General features: G+C 42.7%; 1 protein-coding gene across 1 annotated transcript in view; it reads right to left on the reverse strand.

Moving 5' to 3' along the window:
• The window catches only part of LOC133366596 (uncharacterized), a 116679-nt gene that overhangs the window by 26625 nt on the left and 69277 nt on the right, over window positions 1-20777 (reverse strand). The window contains 2 exon segments of the mRNA XM_061589860.1: window positions 2877-3014; window positions 9158-9172. Of these exon segments, the coding sequence (XP_061445844.1) occupies window positions 2877-3014; window positions 9158-9172 (153 nt within the window).

A 20777-nucleotide genomic window follows, 5' to 3' on the forward strand; every position in this document is an offset into this window, starting at 1 on the left:
TAAGTAATTTGATGGCAGCTGCGTGCACAACATGCAGGACATCCACAGAAAGGAGAGGTAGGTGGACCAGCCAGGCACTGCAGGCTCTCAAGGTCTGGGGGGGCTGGGAGCTCCCTCTCTGCAATCTGAGGTAGGGTCAGGAGTCAACCCTGCAGAGGATAGTGGAAGAGGAGTGCTATCCCCCCACCCTAAGGAGGGGCCTTCAGCCAGGGCCCAACCTGGTGTCCCTCTGGCACTGGAGCTGAAGACAGATTGGACAGATGAAAGCCAGTTGTGCTATATATAAAACAAGAATGGGATATAGCTGGGAATAGATTTGGTGTCAAAATAATATCAGTAATGTAAGAAAAGACAAAGTGACTTTTATTATCTATATAATCTTTATGAATTATTATTAGAAGATTTGTACCGAAGGTCTTTTTAGTATAATTTGAAATGTACATCTAGAGAAAATTAATAAATGTCTATTTATTAAAAAAAATTAATGATGTAATTCATTCCTTCAACAATATCTTATTGCTTGAAACAATTTTTCTCTGACCCTTTCGAAGGAAAATTGTAGTCATTCAATCATAAGGAAAAACTATACAAGATAATTAGGAAGAGCTATACAAGATAAGATCTTAAGGGCATAAGAAGAGTCCTGCAGGATCAGACCAAAGGCCTATCTAGTCCAACATTTTGTTTTCACAGTGGCCAACCAGTAAGCCCACAAGTAAGGTATGAGCACAATAAAACTATCCTATTTGCTATGCTCTGCAACTGGTTTTCAGAGGCATACTACCGCTGAAACTAGAAGCAATACATAGCCATCATGGCTGGTAACCATTGATACTGCTTCATAATGCCCATATGGTAGTTTGCGGTATTTGCATGGTAGAATCAGTAGTAAGGGAGAAAGGTTTTTAAAGACCCTTCCTGTCAATTTCCCTCTGTAAATGCCTTCAGGAAGTGTTAACCCACTTTTCCTGCCCTCTCCCAATAGTTTTTAATCCTTCCCCCCCCCTCTTTACAGACTCTGAAATCTGCAACATGTTTGAGGGTTGGAATGGCCCTGGGGACATTGGGCGGCAAGCCTTAGAAAGCAGAGAAGGATTAAACACTTCAAACCTGCTATCCCCCCCCTCCCCAATAACCTCCTCCCCTGAATTTGCATCAACTTGGAAAGCCTAGTTTGGGGAATGTGCACTTACTGAGATCACTTCTAGAACTGTCTTGATCCTGCTGCTATGGATTTGATTTAGGCTTGTCAAAGAAATTACTGCAAAGAGAAAAACCTGCTTTCCTGTCAAAATGGAAAAGGGTTGGCTGTGGAAAATGGAAAAGGGTTGTCCTGCTTTCCAGAAATGGAGGATTAAACAGAACATGAGATAGGTTCTGAAATGCAAAAGGGGGAACACAACAGTGTGAATGCAGGTTTCAGATTCATAGCGTAGAAATATCACCCACAGGTAGGGTTGCCAGGTTCAGGGCCTGAGACTGATCCTGTATAGGAGAAGAGAAAGTCAGCCAAGTGCAGGTGTTCTTGCAACTCTGTAATGGGAAAAACCACAAGGTGGAATTCTCCCTTCCCCCTGAACAACTTTTAAAGATACATAAGACCTCTTAGAGGCTGGGCCTGGCAACCAAGAGGTCTTCTGTATCTTTAAAAGTTGTGCAGGGGGAAAGGAGAATTCCACCTTGTGGTTTTTCCCATTACAGAGTTGCAAGAACACCTGCACTTGGCTGACTTTCTCTTCTCCTAAAGATACAGAATCAGTCTCAGGCCCTAAACCTGGGAACCCTACCCACAGGTATTTGAAGGTATGGCTGTTCAGATACATTCTACTTCCCGCAAATGGCCTCATAACAGAAAGCAGCTATTTAGGTAGTACTTCAGAGTGTGAATGAATATCTGTTGAGCAGGGGTGTGTTTGGGTGTACCTTATTTGAGCAGTAACTCTACTCTGTAAGCACACATCATATTTTGTTTAAACACACAATCTTCTCTTCCAGACAGAGACTGAGGAAAACTAGTTGGCTATGCATAATGTCAATTGGCTACAACAAGCTACCTCACTAACCTTCTACTCTTTCCACCCTTGAAAATGATCCAGCTTTGTATTTTAAAGGGAAAGGGGTAAATGCAGCTTGAATTCAGAGGCTGAGAACCTGTTGCCCTTCATGGCCATTGACTATAATGACTGGAACAGATGGAAGTTGGAGCCCAACTATATCTGAAGGGCCACAGGTTCCCCATCCTTGATTTAACTGAATACATGTAAATGTAGCACTTAAAAAAAATTTCAGACAGCCCACCTGAAGGACAGAGCAAGAAAAAGACAGACTGCTGAATCAATGTCTGGTTTACTGGCCAGTTCATCCCACAATGACTTTGGAGAAAGAGGAAAGGGCAATGGCTGGATCAGTGTTGGGATTATTTGTAAGTATAGCCTTATTGACCCTCTACTCCTGTGTAGGACATGCATATGTACACTGAGGGGCGGGGACCTGCTTTTAGCCACACCCCCAAGGAAAAAAGCCCAATGCATGAACTCCAACTCATGGGCAGGAGGAGCTTCATGTGACCTGGCATTCACATGGAGCCCCTGCTCATGAGGGGCTTTTTTCTCAAACAGTTGCACACAGCCAACCGTTATGCCTTACAAAGGAGTAGCACATGAATAGGAGTTAACTTACATTATGCATCTGGAGGGAAGCCTGGTTCACACAACAGGAGCAAATTGCTGTGGAATACCTGTTTGTATTCTTAGCTATTAATTTCTACCTGGCTATAAAATTCATAAGGAAGGTCTGTTTATTTTATTTCAGTAACATTGTGACTCATGGTATGTCTGTGGGATATAGCAAGCTAGGAATATAAGAATACATCTCACCTTTAGAGAAACAAACTTTCCATTGTGGAGATTTGTCATAGTTAGCTGTCGTGGCACACCATGGCATCGAATATCCAACCCTGGTACAAGAGGAATAGGATTTCTGCCTATAAATAAATGGGAAGACACAGGAAGAGGAAGCTGAAATGGAAACAGAGAACAAGGGTGTAAGAATAAGAACTACAGTTCTTGAAGTGCAAATAGTAGAAACTTTGTAGAAAGATTATAAAATCTCATCTAATGCCCCATCTTCACTATACATTTAAAACAGTATTATTCTACTTTAAACAGTTATGGCATCTCCCAAATAATCCTGAGAACTGTCGTTTGTTAAAGGTACTGAGAGTTGTCAGAAGACCCCTATTGCCCTCACAGAGCTACAGTTCCAAAACTGATTTCACAGTCCATCTCTCTTCTCAGGGAACTCTGGTGATAGTAGCTCTGTGAGGGGAAAGGAGGACTTCTGACAACAACTTAACAAACTCCTAGGAGTCTCTGGGGGAAGCCATGACTATTTAAAGTGGACTGATAATGCTTTAAAGATATAGTATAGATGGGGCCTAAGTCTGGACCACTCTCAATGGTCCTCAAGGCATGAGTTCACATCAGCAGTCCTTTTACACACACACAGTTCCCCATGATTAGACTACCCAGGAGCCTTATTCTTTGACCCACAAGCCCTGCTGCCTAGATATGTCATAAAGCTGAACATGATGCTCCCAGCAGAAGAAATGGCACTGCACGTTCCCAGAGGCACTCCTGGTTTTCAATCAAATTTCAGTTATAACAAAAAGTAAAGCCCAAGAGACAAGATGAGTATATCTCTTCAACTTTTGGTCAGTGCTGTAACAGTCTCTCTTATTAACCTACAACACCCAGAGTTCTTTGGTGAAAGCCATGACAGATAAACTCCGGGTGTTGTACATTACTAACAGAGTTGAAATCCATTCTTTGCTTGGTGCCCTGCAGAAGGAGATTTCCCAAGATACAGGACATGAGACCAGCGTAGGTCTGTAGCATAGACCTGCCCTAAAGATAACTCTTAACTAGAAATTAAAATGTGTTTAAAATACAGCTGAGCCATTTTTTCTCCATTTCAGCTGGCTGTAATGAGGTGGGGGGAAGGGACTTCAGAGAAGAAGAGTGCGACCAAAAGTGAATTGTTTATACCACTTAACTCCAAAACTTGAAAGCAGCTTCAGAGACTGAAGCCTGGTGAGATCCAACGAGAACTCTGCACACTTGACAACCTTAAGGGAAGCTGCCCTCCCTACTAGTTTATGTCCTCATAAAATGTCATAATGTGCTTATGACTTGTTAACTTCTGATCAGCTGAATGCAGCCACATATTTGCTCTTAAGAGGTTGCAGAATAGTAAGCTACAGATAAACGTCTGCTAGGAGATTTCTGCTGTGCAATCCATGGCTGGTGGATGTGTCAGATTTTATTTCATACATAATTTCCCAGAGCTGATGCCAAGTTGAATAAGGATCCCTCCCCCTCCATGTTATCCCCAGTTCTGTGACAGTATAATGGATCTATTGTTCACCTGGATATCTTTTAACCCATCTTCCTGGGATCCATGAACCCAGGCAACTACCCCCTCCTTCCAGGTTTCTTTCCTGAGTTATCCCTTCCTACTCTCTCTATCCCAGGTCTGTTAGACTGGATAGAGCAGCCTTTCCCAACCAGTGTGCCTCCAGATGTTGTTGGACCACAATTCCCATCTTTCCTGACCATTGGTAATGCTGGCTGAGGCTGATGGGAGTTGTGGTCCAACAACATCTGGAGGCACACTGGTTGGGAAAGGCTGGGATAGAGAAATGTTAAATCAGCAACTGCAACCTAATGGAAAAAGGGGGGAAACATATATGTTAAAAGAATCATAGGACTGGATCCAGACCAAGTTAGTTGCATTTCATTCCCACTGAAATCAACGGAACTTAAGTCATGCATAACTTTTCATTGACCTAAGTGCAGCTAACTTACTTTGGATGCACCTCATAGTATGCCCAGCATAGATGAATCAAAAGTCAGAGTTGGAAGTATGAAAGAAAGAAAGAAAGAAAAACTTTGACTAATTTAGATTTTTGTTGTAAATACAAATAAAAGCACACAATAAGAAAGCCAACAATGCAATGCAGGAGCAGACCAATGGTAGCTTGGCATTGTCTGTGCTCCCAGGGCAAAATGGAAGACTTGTAAGCTGAGAAGGATAGTGAACTCTATCCTCTGTTATAAGAAGGGTTGTGATGAAAATTTCAAGAAAAAACTTTCTTGACCATTTCTTGGCTAAGTGGGCATTCTTGGGCAAAATGAAACCCTCTCAAAGCACCACTGTGGAGGGGGAAGGGATTTCTCCAAAAATGTCAGGAGGGGGTTGTTTCTAGCCTTATTTAACTTACAAGGTGGCCAAGGGTTTTGCATTTTCCCTTTGCTTTTTGAATTTTTTATTTATTTAAAAGCTCAGTACTGCACAGGGACACAAAGCTCATTGCCTCACATCATGCCACATCATGTCCCTCCCAAGGGACTGTGGGAAATGGCACAAGGTTCACTCCACAACTTCTGTCCAGCAGTACTTCTAGTGAGAAGTGACCACCATCTTCCAAAACGTCTGAGAAATTGACAGATTTGTCAATCCTTTACTATAAATTGTCTCACTGCCCCCTGCCCCCATGACAGGAGCATAACTAAACAAAAGTCTATGTAAGCTATGACTAGGTGTCAGAGATCAGTGATCCATTAGCCCAGGTAAGATGAATCAGAAACAATATATGGAACACATCTTACCTGCAGCTGCAGTGAGCAATACTGAGAGACCACCACAGCTGTACAAGAGGAGTGCTATGATAAAAGCCATATTCTCTCTAAGGAAATCTAACAAGCATGAGGAGGGCACTCTTTTTATAAGCCCCAATTGGCTACTCCCTTCCACAACTACAAATGCCTTGTGTTTCATCACCAGGAACAAAACTATGTTTATCTTTTCTATCACAAGCAATCTGCTCCCATACTTAACACCATTACATATGGTTTGCAGCGCACTACCAGCTCAGTGGATCTTGTTCCCTCTTGGTACACAAATGCTAAGATCAAAGAGGATTGGATCTCACCTGTTCCCTTGCATTGAGTAAACAAAGAATGCAGCCTTAGAAAAAGACTACAGCTAACCCAGAATCCAGAAGTATTTCCTCTCTACTCCGAGAATAATTTAACAACAGTCATTGATTCCTGCTACTACCACCATGAGAGGGGTAAAACCTGTAATGTGTAAACTAGACATTTTAATTAAATTATTCACATAAACTTTAATGTTCTCTCCCCAGAGGTCCAGGTAGGCTTGAACTACATATGCAAGAAAATGAGGTGGCTGATGCCTGATGGGGTGTCATTCATTGTGCCACCAGTTTGCAGGTAAAAAACACTATCTTGGAACGTTCCCTTCTTTTTACCCGATATCCCTGCAGATATTAAATTATCAGAGCAGAGAAATGGCTGGACCACCATTTTTCTCTCTGATATATGTTATTTTTGTGCTTTCTGGTATTTTTTATGGGGGAGCAGGGCCGGTCCTACAATTAGAAGAGTGAGGCAGCTGCTTCAGGTGGCAGATAGCAGGACTGGCGGTAGCCATTCCTGATTCCCCCCGAGTCCTCTAAGCTAGCCTGCTATCCCCACCAATGATAAAAGAAGATTAAACTCCATTCCAGTCAGATTCTGTACATGGGTCTGTACCTTGCCCTTTGTCTCAGGGAGCAACGTTTCTTGGGTTGGTCCTGGGGGCGGGGGGAATTACAGAAGTGGTATCACAGTTTGTAATTTCATCTCTCTTCTGCCTCCTTTCCATTTGATTTTTTAGCCCAACACAAAGCAGTACCAGTTAGAGTTCAGATCCCTTTGTGGGGATGGAAGTCCACAGAGGCTTCCACAGAGAATGCTGTCTCCCAGGCCACACTCCCAAGTTTCTGAGGACAGATGCACTACCAAGAGGGGCCCCCTCTGCTGATCTTAACACCTGAGAGGGTCTGAAGAGAAGGAGGCAGTCTTTCAGATATTTTGGGCCTAAGTCATTTGTGGCTGTAAACACTAAAGTGAGTACCTTGAATAGTGCCCACAAATGAACTGGCAACCAGTGCAATTCTTTTCAGATGGGGCTATATGAGATCTAAATTCAATCCCAGCCAGCAAATAGTTTTGGGCACTTACTTGGCTTCATTTCCAATCAGTGCATATCCTGTCCGCTGAAATCCCATAACTTTTTATACAGTACCACAGATGTTCTGATTTATTTTTGTCCTGCTTTTGTTACACTGTAGCCCCTCTGGATAGTAATAAGGTGTAACACTGGGGAAGCATTAGAGAACAAACTAGAGCAGAATAAATCTACCACAAGGCACTATTATTGTGTCAAGAACATATTGCAGAACATACCTGCAATAAAACACCAGTCTGGAGGGGCCCTGCGTTTCATTTCTTTATCATTCAGCTTAACCTGTGGTCCTCCAGGTCTCTCCGTCTCACCTTCAAGATACTCCCCAGGGCACACACCCTCCAAAGGTTTATGAGTGTTTTTGCCTAGCTGGAGTGTGCCCTTGATAATACCTCTAGCTTGCCCGAATGGAGGTTGGAGGGGTGCGTGAATGTGCATAGAAACTAGCCTATTGTACAAAAGTCAAATATACATTCATTGCTTCATCCACTTTTGCCTCGGGCCCTTTCTATGACTGGCATGTGGACCCTGAAAGATTGCCCAGAAGAGACTTCATCCCTCGGGCTGAAGAATGCTCCCCTCCCCTGCCCTAGGGAGATGGTTCAGTGCAGTAGATCTGGTGGACAATCTGCTCCTATTTGAAAGTCAACACACATTTTATTACCACCTTGGATTTGCATATTCCCAAACGTCTTTCAAGTCTCTGTATACCCAACACCACTCAGCACGTTTTGCCACATGATGCTCTTAGCGTGGCCCTGTGCAACTGTGTTCCATATCTGCTGGGGCATGTACATGCCATTTCTCTTGGTAATTTCTCCCACAGGGGCAGTCTCTGAGCTGTTCTGTGTTTGTGTTCTGCAGAATTGGTTACCAAAGTCTTACAGCCTGACATAATATCCATCTATGGGGGGGAGGTGTCATATGAACAATGTAAAGAAGTGGTGCTGAGTGATTGATAATCATGCAGATGTGGAGGTCCACAAGGACTTGCCACTGAAGTGCTGGAGGATGCTTTGGACACCAGTGGAGTTATGCACCCATTTATTTTAAAAGCCAACAAACCACTAATGCTCAAAGCAGTAGAGCACAGTTTTACAGTCTCTTTCCTCACTGCTGTCTCTCTCCATGTAGCTTATCTGTAATTATGTGCACCCCCTACTTCTCCTTGTAGTTTAGGTTTGCAACACTGAGTGTTTTAGTGCCATGGGTCAATCTTGCCAGAAGTTATCACTTGGTATCTCTATAAACAATTCTTTAGAAACAATTTCTTTTTATCTCTAGCCTTAATTTGCATATTTGAAGCAGGAAGCTTTTGATCACTGTCTTGCATCATTGAAAGAGGAAGCTTTTTATAACTGTCCTCATTCCATTTCCTAATATTTGACTTTGGTTATTGAAGGCCTGCCCAAAGTGGCCTGACATGAGCAAAGCTTTTGCTCTGGATCTGTGTGGACCTCTTATGCTTGCAGTTAACAAAGAAAGAAAGAAAGAAAGAAAGAAAGAAAGAAAGAAAGAAAGAAAGAAAGAAAGAAAGAAAGAAAGAAAGAAAGAAAGAAAGAAAGAAAGAAAGAAAGAAAGAAAGAAAGAAATTTGAGCTGCATTAAGCAAGGCCATGAAGGCTTGGCATCATCTGGAAGGGGCAAAAGGAGAAATGCATGTGTGGAGGAGAGAGGTCAAGAGAATCTTGATGGGATATTCAAGCTCAAGGACCATATGAACCAACCCAGACCCTGCAAACATCAGTGCAGGCCCTTCCTTGTGTGCCCCCTCCACAGGAGGTTTGGAGGGTGGCAACACAAGAAAACACCTTTTCAGTGATACCCCCCCCAGATCTCTCTGGGGAGGCACACTTGATGCCATCTTTATCCATCATTAAGCACCAGGCAAATATTTTTCTTTTTCCAGGCCTTTAGCCCTTGCTGTGTGGGCTTTTGTCTATTAATGACATCTTCTAGTAGACTGGGATCTATATACTTGCCCTTTATTTGTACTGACCATGTTTGTGTTAACTGGTTTTTAATCGTCAGAAGCATTTGTAGGTTTTATTGACTCTTTTTTAATGTAAGTTGCTTTGGGTCACCTTGGTGAGAAAAATGACCAACAAAGATAATAATATTTCTATTACTATTACTGATGATGATGATGATGATGATAAGTTGGGCAGTCAGATCATGATTTTGTTCTATTTTGGGGGAGACATTTTACAAAGACGTAGGTGTCATGCTGTATAGGTAGTAGCTCTGGCACAAGCTAAAGAAATCATACAAGAATACCAGGAGGCCCTCAACCAGCTCTTGAAAGAACAGGGGATGGAAGAATCTAGCATAAGAAGCACAAGGGGGTTATAAAATGGGGAGAGAAATGGCAGAAGGGACATGAGTAACAACATCTGACACAGCTAGCTCCAGTAGTGTCAACTGGAGGTGCAACATTGAAGAACTCCCTGGACAACAGACTGCAAAGTTGTCTGCCTATTGCATTAGAAGAATCTTGTCCTGGGCTGATCAAAAAGGTTCAGAACCTGTTTCCACCTGAAAATTGCTGACAGTGTAATTTTGATTGCAGTGAGCCATCTTTCATCAGTAATTATAACCCAAGATGTGGCTGAAGTTTTATGGTATTCTTTTTAATATTGTATGACAGCCTTGTAGGCATGTGCATTGTTGCTTTGTGCAAATGAGTCATACTTTCCTCCATTTGTGATCTGAATATCTTTCCTGCTTACACAGTCTATAGAACCCTGGCAAAGCCTCCCACTGATCTATATCACAGCTTACATAAGCACTGCTATGCCGCCCTGGGCTCCTGCTGAGAGGAAGGGCGGGATATAAATCAAATAATAATAATAATAATTTGCCTTCAGCTGATCATTTGCATTTTACCATCTCCCATAACCTTATTGATTTTACACAAAAAACAAAGCACAACTGTTGTGTATCTTTGGGAAAACAAACAGAAAGCCACTTTCCGATGGTTGAATGGAGTCCGGCAAAGGAAAGGAAGCACTTCAGATGGGCCACTGTAGTTTTAGACACCTTGACATTTGACACAGGCTCTCAAACCTCAAGTGGGTAACTGAACAGCATAAGCCTATGTAGTATTGAACACAATTGTACTGTACCATGCGTACATGTGTGATGTCACTGCCGAGAATGGCAGTCTAACTTGACTGCTCTGCTCCCAGCCATGCTTAATCTTTAAAAAAACAGCCAAAAGTGCTGCTAAAGTGAGTGATCAGGAAGGTCATGAGCCAGAATATTCAAAACTGTATTTAAAAGAGACTCAAAATGTAGGCTCTACATCAGTCTCTGAAGAACCTGGAACAAGAAAAGTGGTCCAGCCTTATAAACTAAATTATGGACCTTTGGTGAAGCGAGTCCTTCAAAAGTCGGCCAAAGCTCAGCTATCTTAGCTAGGCAGGGCAACTGCAGTAAAAATGTCATTGTTCTTACTTATCCCAGGCAATTCTGATTCAGTTGGAAAGAAAAACAGCACAGAACTATCACAAAATGATCAATAACTTTGTCCACCAAAGTAAGACAGCAAGATTTAGATCAGTGGTGCTGTATAACAGAGTCCCACTTGCTGGATCATCATCTTGTAGTGGTGAGTGGGCTTGAGTGTTGCAATGAACCCTTTGAGCAATGCCATCGGGAGTCATGTACTCCCAGCAGGGTCACCCATGGCAGTATGGTCAAGGGAGAGAAACCAGACAAAGAACGATCCAAGAAAGTCCTCAAAGGCAGAATAGACAGAGGATAACAATGTGTGTGTTACAGCGGCTGTGAAGGCGGATGAAGGCTGCAGCAGATAAAAGACTTCCAGTCATCGTGGTATTCATTCTATTGGATCAAAGCCTTTTTCTGTCAAGATTGTGTATTGATCGTTGTGCACCGATCTCCTCACACAAAACAAATTCACGGACAGGTGTCTTCCAAAACAAAACAAAAGTCCCATGGTGATTGGTGAATGGCGACGGGGGCAGGACTGTGAAATCCGGAAGCCCCTAGTCATGGACTGGCACATGGGCAGTGGTTACAAATTCAGTCATCTTGGCTCAAGGACCAAGGCAGTTGAATAGTTCAACAGCTGTATCCACAACTGAACAGTCCTATTTAGGATCCACTCTGCTCACACCGTATGGGGAGGGGGCTAGAAAAGGTGACCTAAACATAGTCCTTGACTGGATCACTGCATCCAGTGGGGTCACCACTTAGCGGTTGCAAAAGACAATTGAATTTTGGAACATGGAACATACAGACATTGCTGGACAACGCATATAGCAAACGTCCTGAACACAGGACTGCCATCATCGCGAGGGAGTTGAGATGTTTTAATATTGACATAGCAGCACTCCAAGAAACTCAAAGGGCAGGAGAAGGACAATTGAAGGAAGAAAAAGGAGGTTATACCTTCCTCTGGAAAGAATGAAGAATACATGCAGTAGGCTTTGCTATTAAAAATAATCTTGTGAAGCTCTTGTCAGAAGTTCCTACTGGCATTAATGAATGCCTCTCAACTCTCTGGTTAAAACTCACCAAAAACCAGCAGGCAACTATTATAAGTGTTTATGCACCAACATTAGATGCTGATGAAGACATCAGGGAAATATTTTATACCCAGCTGGACACCATCTTATCAGAGATACCTAAGGAGGATAAAATTATCCTCTTGGGTGATTTCAATGCAAGAGTTGGGCATGATTTCGATTTATGGCCAGAAACCATTGGGAAAGAAGGAGCTGACCATAGCAACCTGAATGGAATTCTACTTCCGACTAAATGTGCAGAGCATAATCTTGTTATTACAAACACGATCTTTCACCAGAAAAATAAATTTAAAACATCATGGAAGCACCCTCAGTCGAAACACTGGCATCTCCTAGATTACGTAATTGTCCATGCTAGAGATCATTGTGATGTACTCTTCACTAGGGCCATGACAAGTGCTTATGACTGCTGGACAGATAACCAATTAATTCGATCCACTATGGCCATTAATATTGTCAAAGACTTGTTCCCCTGGGGTCCCTTGTCCTTAGTTCTTTGCTTCTGAGAACAGTCCCACCCCTCTGGGTCGCTGCTTCCCAGGCAAACTCTCCCTCTTTCAGGAGTAATTACTTCTGTAGTAACTGCCACCACCCTTCTTCCTGGTTCCTTTCTCTGAGGGAAGGGACCTTAGAGCCCAATGTGAATTCCAAGGGATTAACCCTCATCAATTAACAGTAACGGTAGCATTCAGTAGCCAAGGACTATATTTAGAATCCTCAGTTCCAAGCCAACACACAACACTTATAAAAGAGAATTTATTTAAACGTAAATGAGTTGGTATTTACAAAAGAGAGCAGCAGTTTGTTTCCTTAAAGATATTCACCCACAGCTGGGTTACACGAGGCACATTGGCATGACAAAAGGGGAGAGGTTCAATTCAGACAAAGGAATACAACAGAAGTCTTTCTAAGCTAAGATCCTATACTTACAATAGATCAGCCTGGTTCCCGCAAAAGGCTTTCTCTCGCATTTATGCCAATTATGCCGCCCAACTAGATCAGCCACACAAGGCCTTCTCTCAATTCCGCCAACCAAAACAGCTAGGTTGGTGGGTACTAGGGAGAGGGCCTTTTCTGTGGTGGCCCCCACTCTCTGGAACTCCCTCCCATGTGATCTTCGACATGCCCCTTCCCTAGAGGTATTCCGCAAGGCCCTGAAGACGTGGCTATTCCAACAGGCCTTTGAGGTCCTTGGGAAGGGTAAATCTCCATGAATTGGTCATCTATCGTATGCTGCTATTATAATTGTTTTTATATGTATTGATGACTGTCCAGTATTTTACTTATTGTTGTATTTTATCCCATTTTAATGTACGTCGCCTAGAGTGGCTATTCGCCAGATAGGCGACAAACAAATTAAATATTATTATTATTATTATTATTATTATTATTATTATTATTATTATTATTATTATTTCAGGCAGGTTGAGTAGAATGAAAATAGGGAACCCTCTTGGAAGTTTCTCCTTCCTTTTTTATGGAGTTTAACAGTCACCCAAGAGGGGGGAAAGCAAACAGTCATCTCCCACCTCCGCAGGGGTCTACTCCTTTGAAGCCTTTGAAGATAAGGAAACCATCTGGTCTCACCCAGGGGTTCTGATCTACACACCCCTTCTTCCTGACTTTTAATCCCAGGAAGCTGATAAGGAATAATAGCTAGGGATCAGTTACATCCCCCTGCCCAGGTTGCAAATTGCTTGTCTAACCCCGAGCTGTGGATCTCCCCCCATGGGGAGTCCTAGGTAATCATGGGCTCCCAGAATCCTCTCTGGTGGCCCATTTCAGCTTGACCAAAGTTAGCTATTCTTGACAAATGTTATTTCTCAATGTATGCTCCAAGGAAGAAAACCAAGGCATAATATGAACACCCATGCCCTTCAAGATCCTATTAAGCGAGCTTGTTTTCAAACAATGCTTAAGAAACATCTACCTATGGAAATCCCTGAAAATGTTGAGGAACACTGGATTAAACTGAAGACTTCCATTATTGCAGCATGTAAACAAACTATTGGATACCAAACTAAGAAACATCAGGACTGGTTTGATGAGAATGATACTGAGATTGAACGTAACATTGACAAGAACAGGAGGGCCTTCCGGATACGACAGAACAACATTGACTGTGCTGCTAAGAATAAAATCTATGCCAGTGCAAAGGCTGAGGTCCAACAAAGAACTAGGGAACTTAAGGATGCCTGGTGGACAAAGAAAGCTCAAGAAATCCAGCATTTTGCAGATGCTCATGATATAAGGGGCTTTTTAATGCCACAAAGGCCATCTATGGACCAACAAATCATGGCACAAATCCCTTACGCTCAAAGGATGCTACCAAACTTCTTAAGGATAAAGAGTCTATTGCACTGCATTGGAAAGAGCATTACCATGACCTCTTTAATTGTAATTCTATCGTGGCTGATAAATTTGTGAATATTTTGCGACTCTTCCATGACAACATGAAGGCAACAATTTTGGATAACAATGGCTCTCAAAGTGATCCGTTCAGGTTGGGATCAGGCGTAAAACAGGGATGTGTCATTGGTCCAACCTTATTTGCCATTTTCATTGCCATGATTCAACACCTTGTTGAGGAGAAACTTCCCACTGGTGTGGAAATTACATATCAAACAGATGGAAAGCTTTTTAATCTCAGTAGGCTGAAAACATAAAGTAAGGTAATTACAACCTCTGTCATAGAGCTTCAATATGCCGATGATAATGTAGTCTCCGCACACTCAGAGGAAGATCTTCAAACTATCCTAAATGTCTTTGCAGAAGCATAAGGAAAGCTTGGCCTCTCGCTTAATATAAAAAAAACCAAAGTGCTCCATCAGCGAGTGAGAGCCATTCCCTCTGTAGCACCATCTATCCAGCTTAATGGTGCAACGCTGGAGAATGTTGATCACTTTTCTTATCTTGGCAGCCATCTCTCTGTAAAAGCTGACATCGGAGCTAAAATTCAACATCATCTGAACTCTGCGAGTGCCGCATCCCCCTGAATGAAGTGTAGAGTGTTCGAGGATTGGGATTTGCAAGGAGGCCAAAATGCTTATTTACAAAGCCATTGTACTACTGACCTTACTGTATGCCTGTGAAACATGGACCATCTATAAATGCCACTCCCAACTTCTTGAAAGATTCCACCAATGCTGCCTCTGGAAAATTCTGCAAATTATTTGGGAAGATAGGCAGAGTCTTGTTAGCATATTGGAAGAAGCAAAGACTACCAGTGTTGAAACAATGATCCTTCAACATCAGCTTCACTGGACTGGCCATGTTGTTCGAATGCCTGATCTCTGCCTTCCAAGGCAGCTACTTTACTCCCAACTTAAGGATGGAAAATGGAATATTGGTGGACAGCAAAAGAGGTTTAAAGATGTTCTTAAAGCAAATCTAAAAAAATATGTAACATGAGTATCGAGAACTGGGAAGTCTTGGCCCATGAACGTCCCAAATGGAGGTCAACCATTATCAAAGGTGCTATGGACTTTGAAGAAGCACAAGTACAGGGCGAACTGGACAAACGAGCTAAGCGGAAGGCACATCAAACAAATCCTCATCGCGACCATCTTCCATCTGAAAACCTATGTCCTCACTGTGGGAGGCTGTGTGGATCTAGGATTGGCCTCCACAGTCACTTACGGACCCACTGTTAAAGACTTTATTTTGGAAGACAATCTTACTTGACCACGAGTGATTGCCATTGGAATAATGGAGTGAAACAAGGTGGATTGGACATTCCAAATATGCAATGACTCAGCTCATATAAAGAGTGTGTTATTGTGCAGAATTCTGGCCTTTGCTCTTGTGCATCCTTTAACACTGATACCTTGTCATAACTGACACATATAACTAAAAACCTAGAAAATATACAAAACTCATTCACTCACACTAATTTAAGAGTTTGGAATAGCTGGACTAGGTTGATATTATTTCCAATCTCAACACTAACTCCTTTTATTTATCACCCACTATTTGTCCAACATGACAAGGTAAAGTGTTACTGAGAGTGGGAACAGAAAGGCTTACACAGAGTGAGAGATCTATGCTTGGAAATTCACTAAATGACGAGACAGCTGATTCAGGCAAAATTGGGGGAGATTAAGCCCAATTGGCTACAACTACACCAAGTAGGTCATTTCATCTCAAATGCAACAGTACGAACACTGGCAATTCTTAACATTTTTGAGCCATTGAATGAAAATACAACATATACATAAAAAAAGCTTTTATCTTTGATATATTAAATACTATGTGATATAAAATCTGGCTCTTTAGATGACTTTGGGGTTCAGACTGAGGATGAAGCATGGCAAACCCTTTAGTTCCATTTCAGCTAAAATAAGGGGAATGAAATTTATTGCACAGACGGTATCTAACACCATGTAGATGTTGTCATGAACCTGTAATGGTCATGAGTTATTAAAAATCTAATAACAATACTTTGGCTCCCGTAAGGGACTCTGGGAGATGGTTATAGTTAGAAAAGACAAGCCTTTGCCAATTTGCAAAGTTGAGTTTCACTTCCCAGCTGAAGACGGTTAGAAGAAGCCTTAACAAGCTGCACCTGTTTATCTTTGCTGATTAGCAAGTGCCTGGTACGCAAGGTCATCCTTGGCCTGTACAGTTGGAAAACACAGTTGGGAGGGGGGCCTGAAGGCGCGAAAATGTGAGAAACATCGAGAAGAAAGTTACATCAGCCAATTCCTGATTGGTCAAATAATCTTGGACCGTTAGGATCCTTTTCCCTTAAGTATAGGGCTAGAGACCCATAGCCTTTGTTCTCTGTTCTCTGCCTATGCTGACTGGCACCAGAGTTCCAAACCTTTCTGCCTTATGGTTCCAGGGGTTGCTTATGGGAAGGCAACCTATGTCTGGTTCCATTGTTTTATGTTGAACATCCATCTCTCTTAGGAGAGGTGCCACGCAACCAACTACCTCGTGAGTAAGTAGTTAGGTGAGTTAGTTTGTTATTTTCTTGTTGTGTGTATGAATTCTCTTGTAAGAACCTAAACCCCTGTTGGGTGAATGGTCTTAAAGGATTACTTGCTGCTATATGATATGTGCACTTATATTTTTTTTAATAAAAGCTACTTCTATTTAACCTGGTGTGTTCATTTGAGAGGAGGGGTGGTTCTGAATTCAGTACTTTGACCCATCTCAGTCACTCACTACCAAAGAGGGTTAAGAAGTTGAAGGCTTGGATTTTAAGTGTTAAACCAGAGATGCCTGGCAAGGAGTGTAACTGTGACTCTTGCCTTTTAGGACCTTGGTTTTATATATCTTCTGGGCTCAGAGATCCCCTGGCTCTGAGTGGACCAGTATACAGGGGTGGTGGCAGCCTACCTTCTACCTTGCAGGGTTGTTGTGAGCGTACACAGCCTTGGCAAGGGTGAAGTAATAGCTTTTTTGGTTCCAGTCTCATTTCCCTAAGGGTGGGGGTCTGAGTCTGACGCATGAACCCAGTACCTTGAGGGTCTGGGGGGCATGACAGATGTCACTTAATAAATCCTGTTTGTTGGAGGGGTTGCAGGAAGACAGCATTGTTTACCATATGTGGTGGGAACATGGTAAGCTTACTAGTTTCTGGATATTGATTTTTTTATAAAATTAGTTCTGTAACAGAACAAAGGGTCCTTTGTGACCCAAGATTAGCAAGACATTGTTTGAAGAAGAAAAAATGAAAGATCTGAATAAATAATTCTGTTTTATTGATGTTAGCACATCTGTTGATAGCATACAACTGGATAAACTCTGATAATTTGAATTAGGAGGCTTGGTTATTAAGGATGTGGAGTATGGCTTTGAGGTAAACAATCTCTAAAAAAATTAAAAAGTTTAAAGGGACAGGATGTTGACTTTATTGCCAGCTGGAACTGTCTCATCCAACTTGGGTTTTTATTTTATTTCCCCCCAGCTATCTGTGAATTGCAGTGGATCGATCTCCTAGACAGATCACAGCTCCAGTAAGCAGGCTTGATTGTGGCTGATTGTTTACCTCTGGGTTTGTGCAGCTAGTTGGCTAATTACCACCCCCTCAGCCATAAAAACAGAGCTGTGCGTGTGGCAGCAGGCTGCCGTTGGCAGGCCAAACCCTTAGGTTGACCCATACACACACCTAAAAGAACTGTCCCTTTGGGATTGTCACTTTGGGGGTGGAACAGGAGTAGACTGTGGGTGAGGTAATTTTCACTTGTCCTCTTTGGGTATTGTTGGTGTCGTATTACTGTATAGAATCGAGATGTATATTTAGCCATACATAGAATTAAATGCATCTCCTAAGGTACCCATGGTGAGAGAGTGTTGGGATCCTTACACTTAGCATCCCCTGGGACAGAGACAGAGGACATTATATGTTTGCAACCCAGGTGAGAGATGGAGTGGAATGCCTGTGAAAGGAGTTCAGCTGGAGGTTAATTGTTGTGATGTGCCCTTAGTGTGTACTGGCTTTAAATGTTCTGTGGCTAGGTTCCTTGTTAAGCTGAGCACCTGTGAGAATCTTGACGTGAGCAGATTTAGGCAGAATGTGCCTGGGGTCAAGAAATCTTGACGTGGCCATAGTAGGATGGCCTGTCTCAATGGTCGAGGGGAGCAACAGGCACGGATGGAGGAGGGAACATCATTGGGAAGATTACAGGTGCTTGTAGCCTGTGCCACTCACTGAGCTCCCACCTTTCCTTGGTACTACTGGATGCTCTACAACTGTGCCCAACAGTCTGGTGGTATTACTGTTAAATGCCAAGTCTGTTCCATGTGCCTAGGATCTTCTATCTGCACTGAGCTACAGGCCTGCCCCTTGTTCTCTTCAGGTATGATCAAATGTGTATTTAGTATCTGAAAGAATCATCCTCCACACATCATTTTTCTGCTTTAAATAAAAAAAACAGTGATATTTGATAATGTTTAATAACAATGACATTCTCATAGTCGCTGATATCCTAAGCATCAGCATGCATTGTAATAAAGTGTAAAGGTAAACTATTAACAAGAGGTCTTATCTGTTGGGCTGTGACCCATGGGCATTACTGTCTCTAGTTGTTTTCCATAAAGCCTGCAAGTTTGGAGAAGTAACTGTTATCTCTTGGCCTGAGAGTGAGCAGACATTCAAGGCCAGCGGTTGTCATGGTAACGTGAGATAGCAACTGGGAAAGTTCTAACAGAGTCTGTAAGTTGTGTCTTCTGAATATTGCCTCTGAACTGTGAGGCTGGTCTTCTGTGTATTGCCTCTGAATGGAGAGGTTCTCTTCTGTATTTACCTTTGAAGAGAGATGTACCAGAAGGGGGGGTGACTGAAGAAACTCTACATGTATTTACTCTTAAGCCTTTGGCCGTAATGTCTTAATAAAGACTCTTAACATGCTCTAATGCTCTGAAGAAGTTTCTTGCTCAACTTAACTCCAACGTAATGTATGCTGTTTCATGCAACAACACACACACGTCAACAGGGGTTATGGGCCCAGATCCACAGCGCATTACATGGGAGTAAGTTGCTGGTCTGAACGGCAGACGGAGTTCCAGAGAGGGCAGCTTGATTGATTGTACCAGACAGAGGTGAGCAACATGGCTGTAAACCTGTCTGGGGGAGGCTTGCCGATGGAACGGCTTAATGAAAAGAATTATGGCAGCTGGAAGCCGAGGATGCGGGCTTTGCTGATAACAGAGGATTTATGGGACATTATAGATGGACCACCCCAGGCAGTATTGACCGCGGCCTGGAAGCGTCGAGACCAGAGGGCGCAGGCGTTTATAATCTTGGCTCTATCGGATTCTCAACTGATGTGTGTGAGAGATGAGCCGTCGGCTAAACAGATGTGGGACGCGTTGCAGGATTTGTCCCAGGAATGGCAGCGGAGGCAGGAGGCTCAGAGAGCCGAGCTGATGGAAGCTGTCAGAAGCAAGGAGGAGAAAAGTGCTGAACCGGAGGAGGCAACTGAAAGCAAACAGGATTACAAGCAGCAGCTGTTAAAGGCTTGTTATGCCTGTGGGGCTCGTGGGCATCTCCGAAAAGACTGTGCAGTCAAGCGAAACTCCAGGGACGGAGGCTTGAAGCAGGGAAGTGTGAACTTTGTTTGTAAACAGAAGCCACAAACTTTAGCACCTGTTAACTGGCTTCTTGACAGCGGTGCAAGCCATATATTAATCAAAGACAGAAGTTTGTTTTATGTTTCAGAAGAAGTGCAAGATTTTGTGCAACTTGCAGATGGATCACACAAACGGGTGGAAGCCCGAGGACTGGTGAGATTTAATAAACTTGGGATAATGTCAGAATGTTTGTTTGTTCCGGAATTGGCTCATAATATTTTATCAGTTCAAAAACTGATGAATTCTGGGTATTGTGTCACATTTGATAGAGGAAAATGTTTTTTGCAGAGAAGAGGCAAAGTTGTCTGTCAGGGTTTTATGACACAAGGGATGTTTAGAATGTCCGTGGGTGTGAAGTGTGCTGATGCCTTGAGTTTAATGGGGCGGAAAGAGAATGACGGTCAGAGCTGTAAGAAGACAGCTGTTAAAAGCACACAGCCACAGTATTCATGTAATGCAGTCAGGCTGATGCCTGAAAGAGTGCATCGCAGCCGAGTTTACAAGCCACAGGGTAAGAGACGTGGCAAACGTGCACCTAGAGCACAAGAGAATGCATATTTCAGAGTTTGGTGTCCAGAAACACAAGCGCAAACATGTAAACCAGATCTTGACATAAATCTGAAAGGCGCGGAGACAAAGGGTCTGATTTTGTCAGGAGCAAAGACAGGAGGTCTTGAATGTTTTGTGGATGCAGATCATGCAGGGGAACTGAGCAGTCGTAAGTCAACCTCTGGCATAGTTGTGATGTGGCACGGGACATGCATTGACTGGAGCAGCAAGAAACAAAACATGGTGGCTGACATAATGACCAAGCCTTTGTGTGAGGAGAAATTTGGCAAACTGGTGACAAGGCTTGGAATGAGCCAAAGTTTGATTGAATAAAGTTTTAGCTACATGTGCAGAGATGTTCTGAAATGTACTGCAATGTACTGCAATGTAATATGGATCTGTATGATGCAATGTATTGAAATGTATTACCTTTCTATTGCTGAAATGGAAAAGTTATAGATGCAATGGAAAGTATTTGCAGTCTTAATGAAAAAAAAGGGGGTATGTT

Source organism: Rhineura floridana, chromosome 11 (genome assembly GCF_030035675.1).
Source record: "Rhineura floridana isolate rRhiFlo1 chromosome 11, rRhiFlo1.hap2, whole genome shotgun sequence".
In the NCBI taxonomy this organism is placed as follows: domain Eukaryota; kingdom Metazoa; phylum Chordata; class Lepidosauria; order Squamata; family Rhineuridae; genus Rhineura; species Rhineura floridana.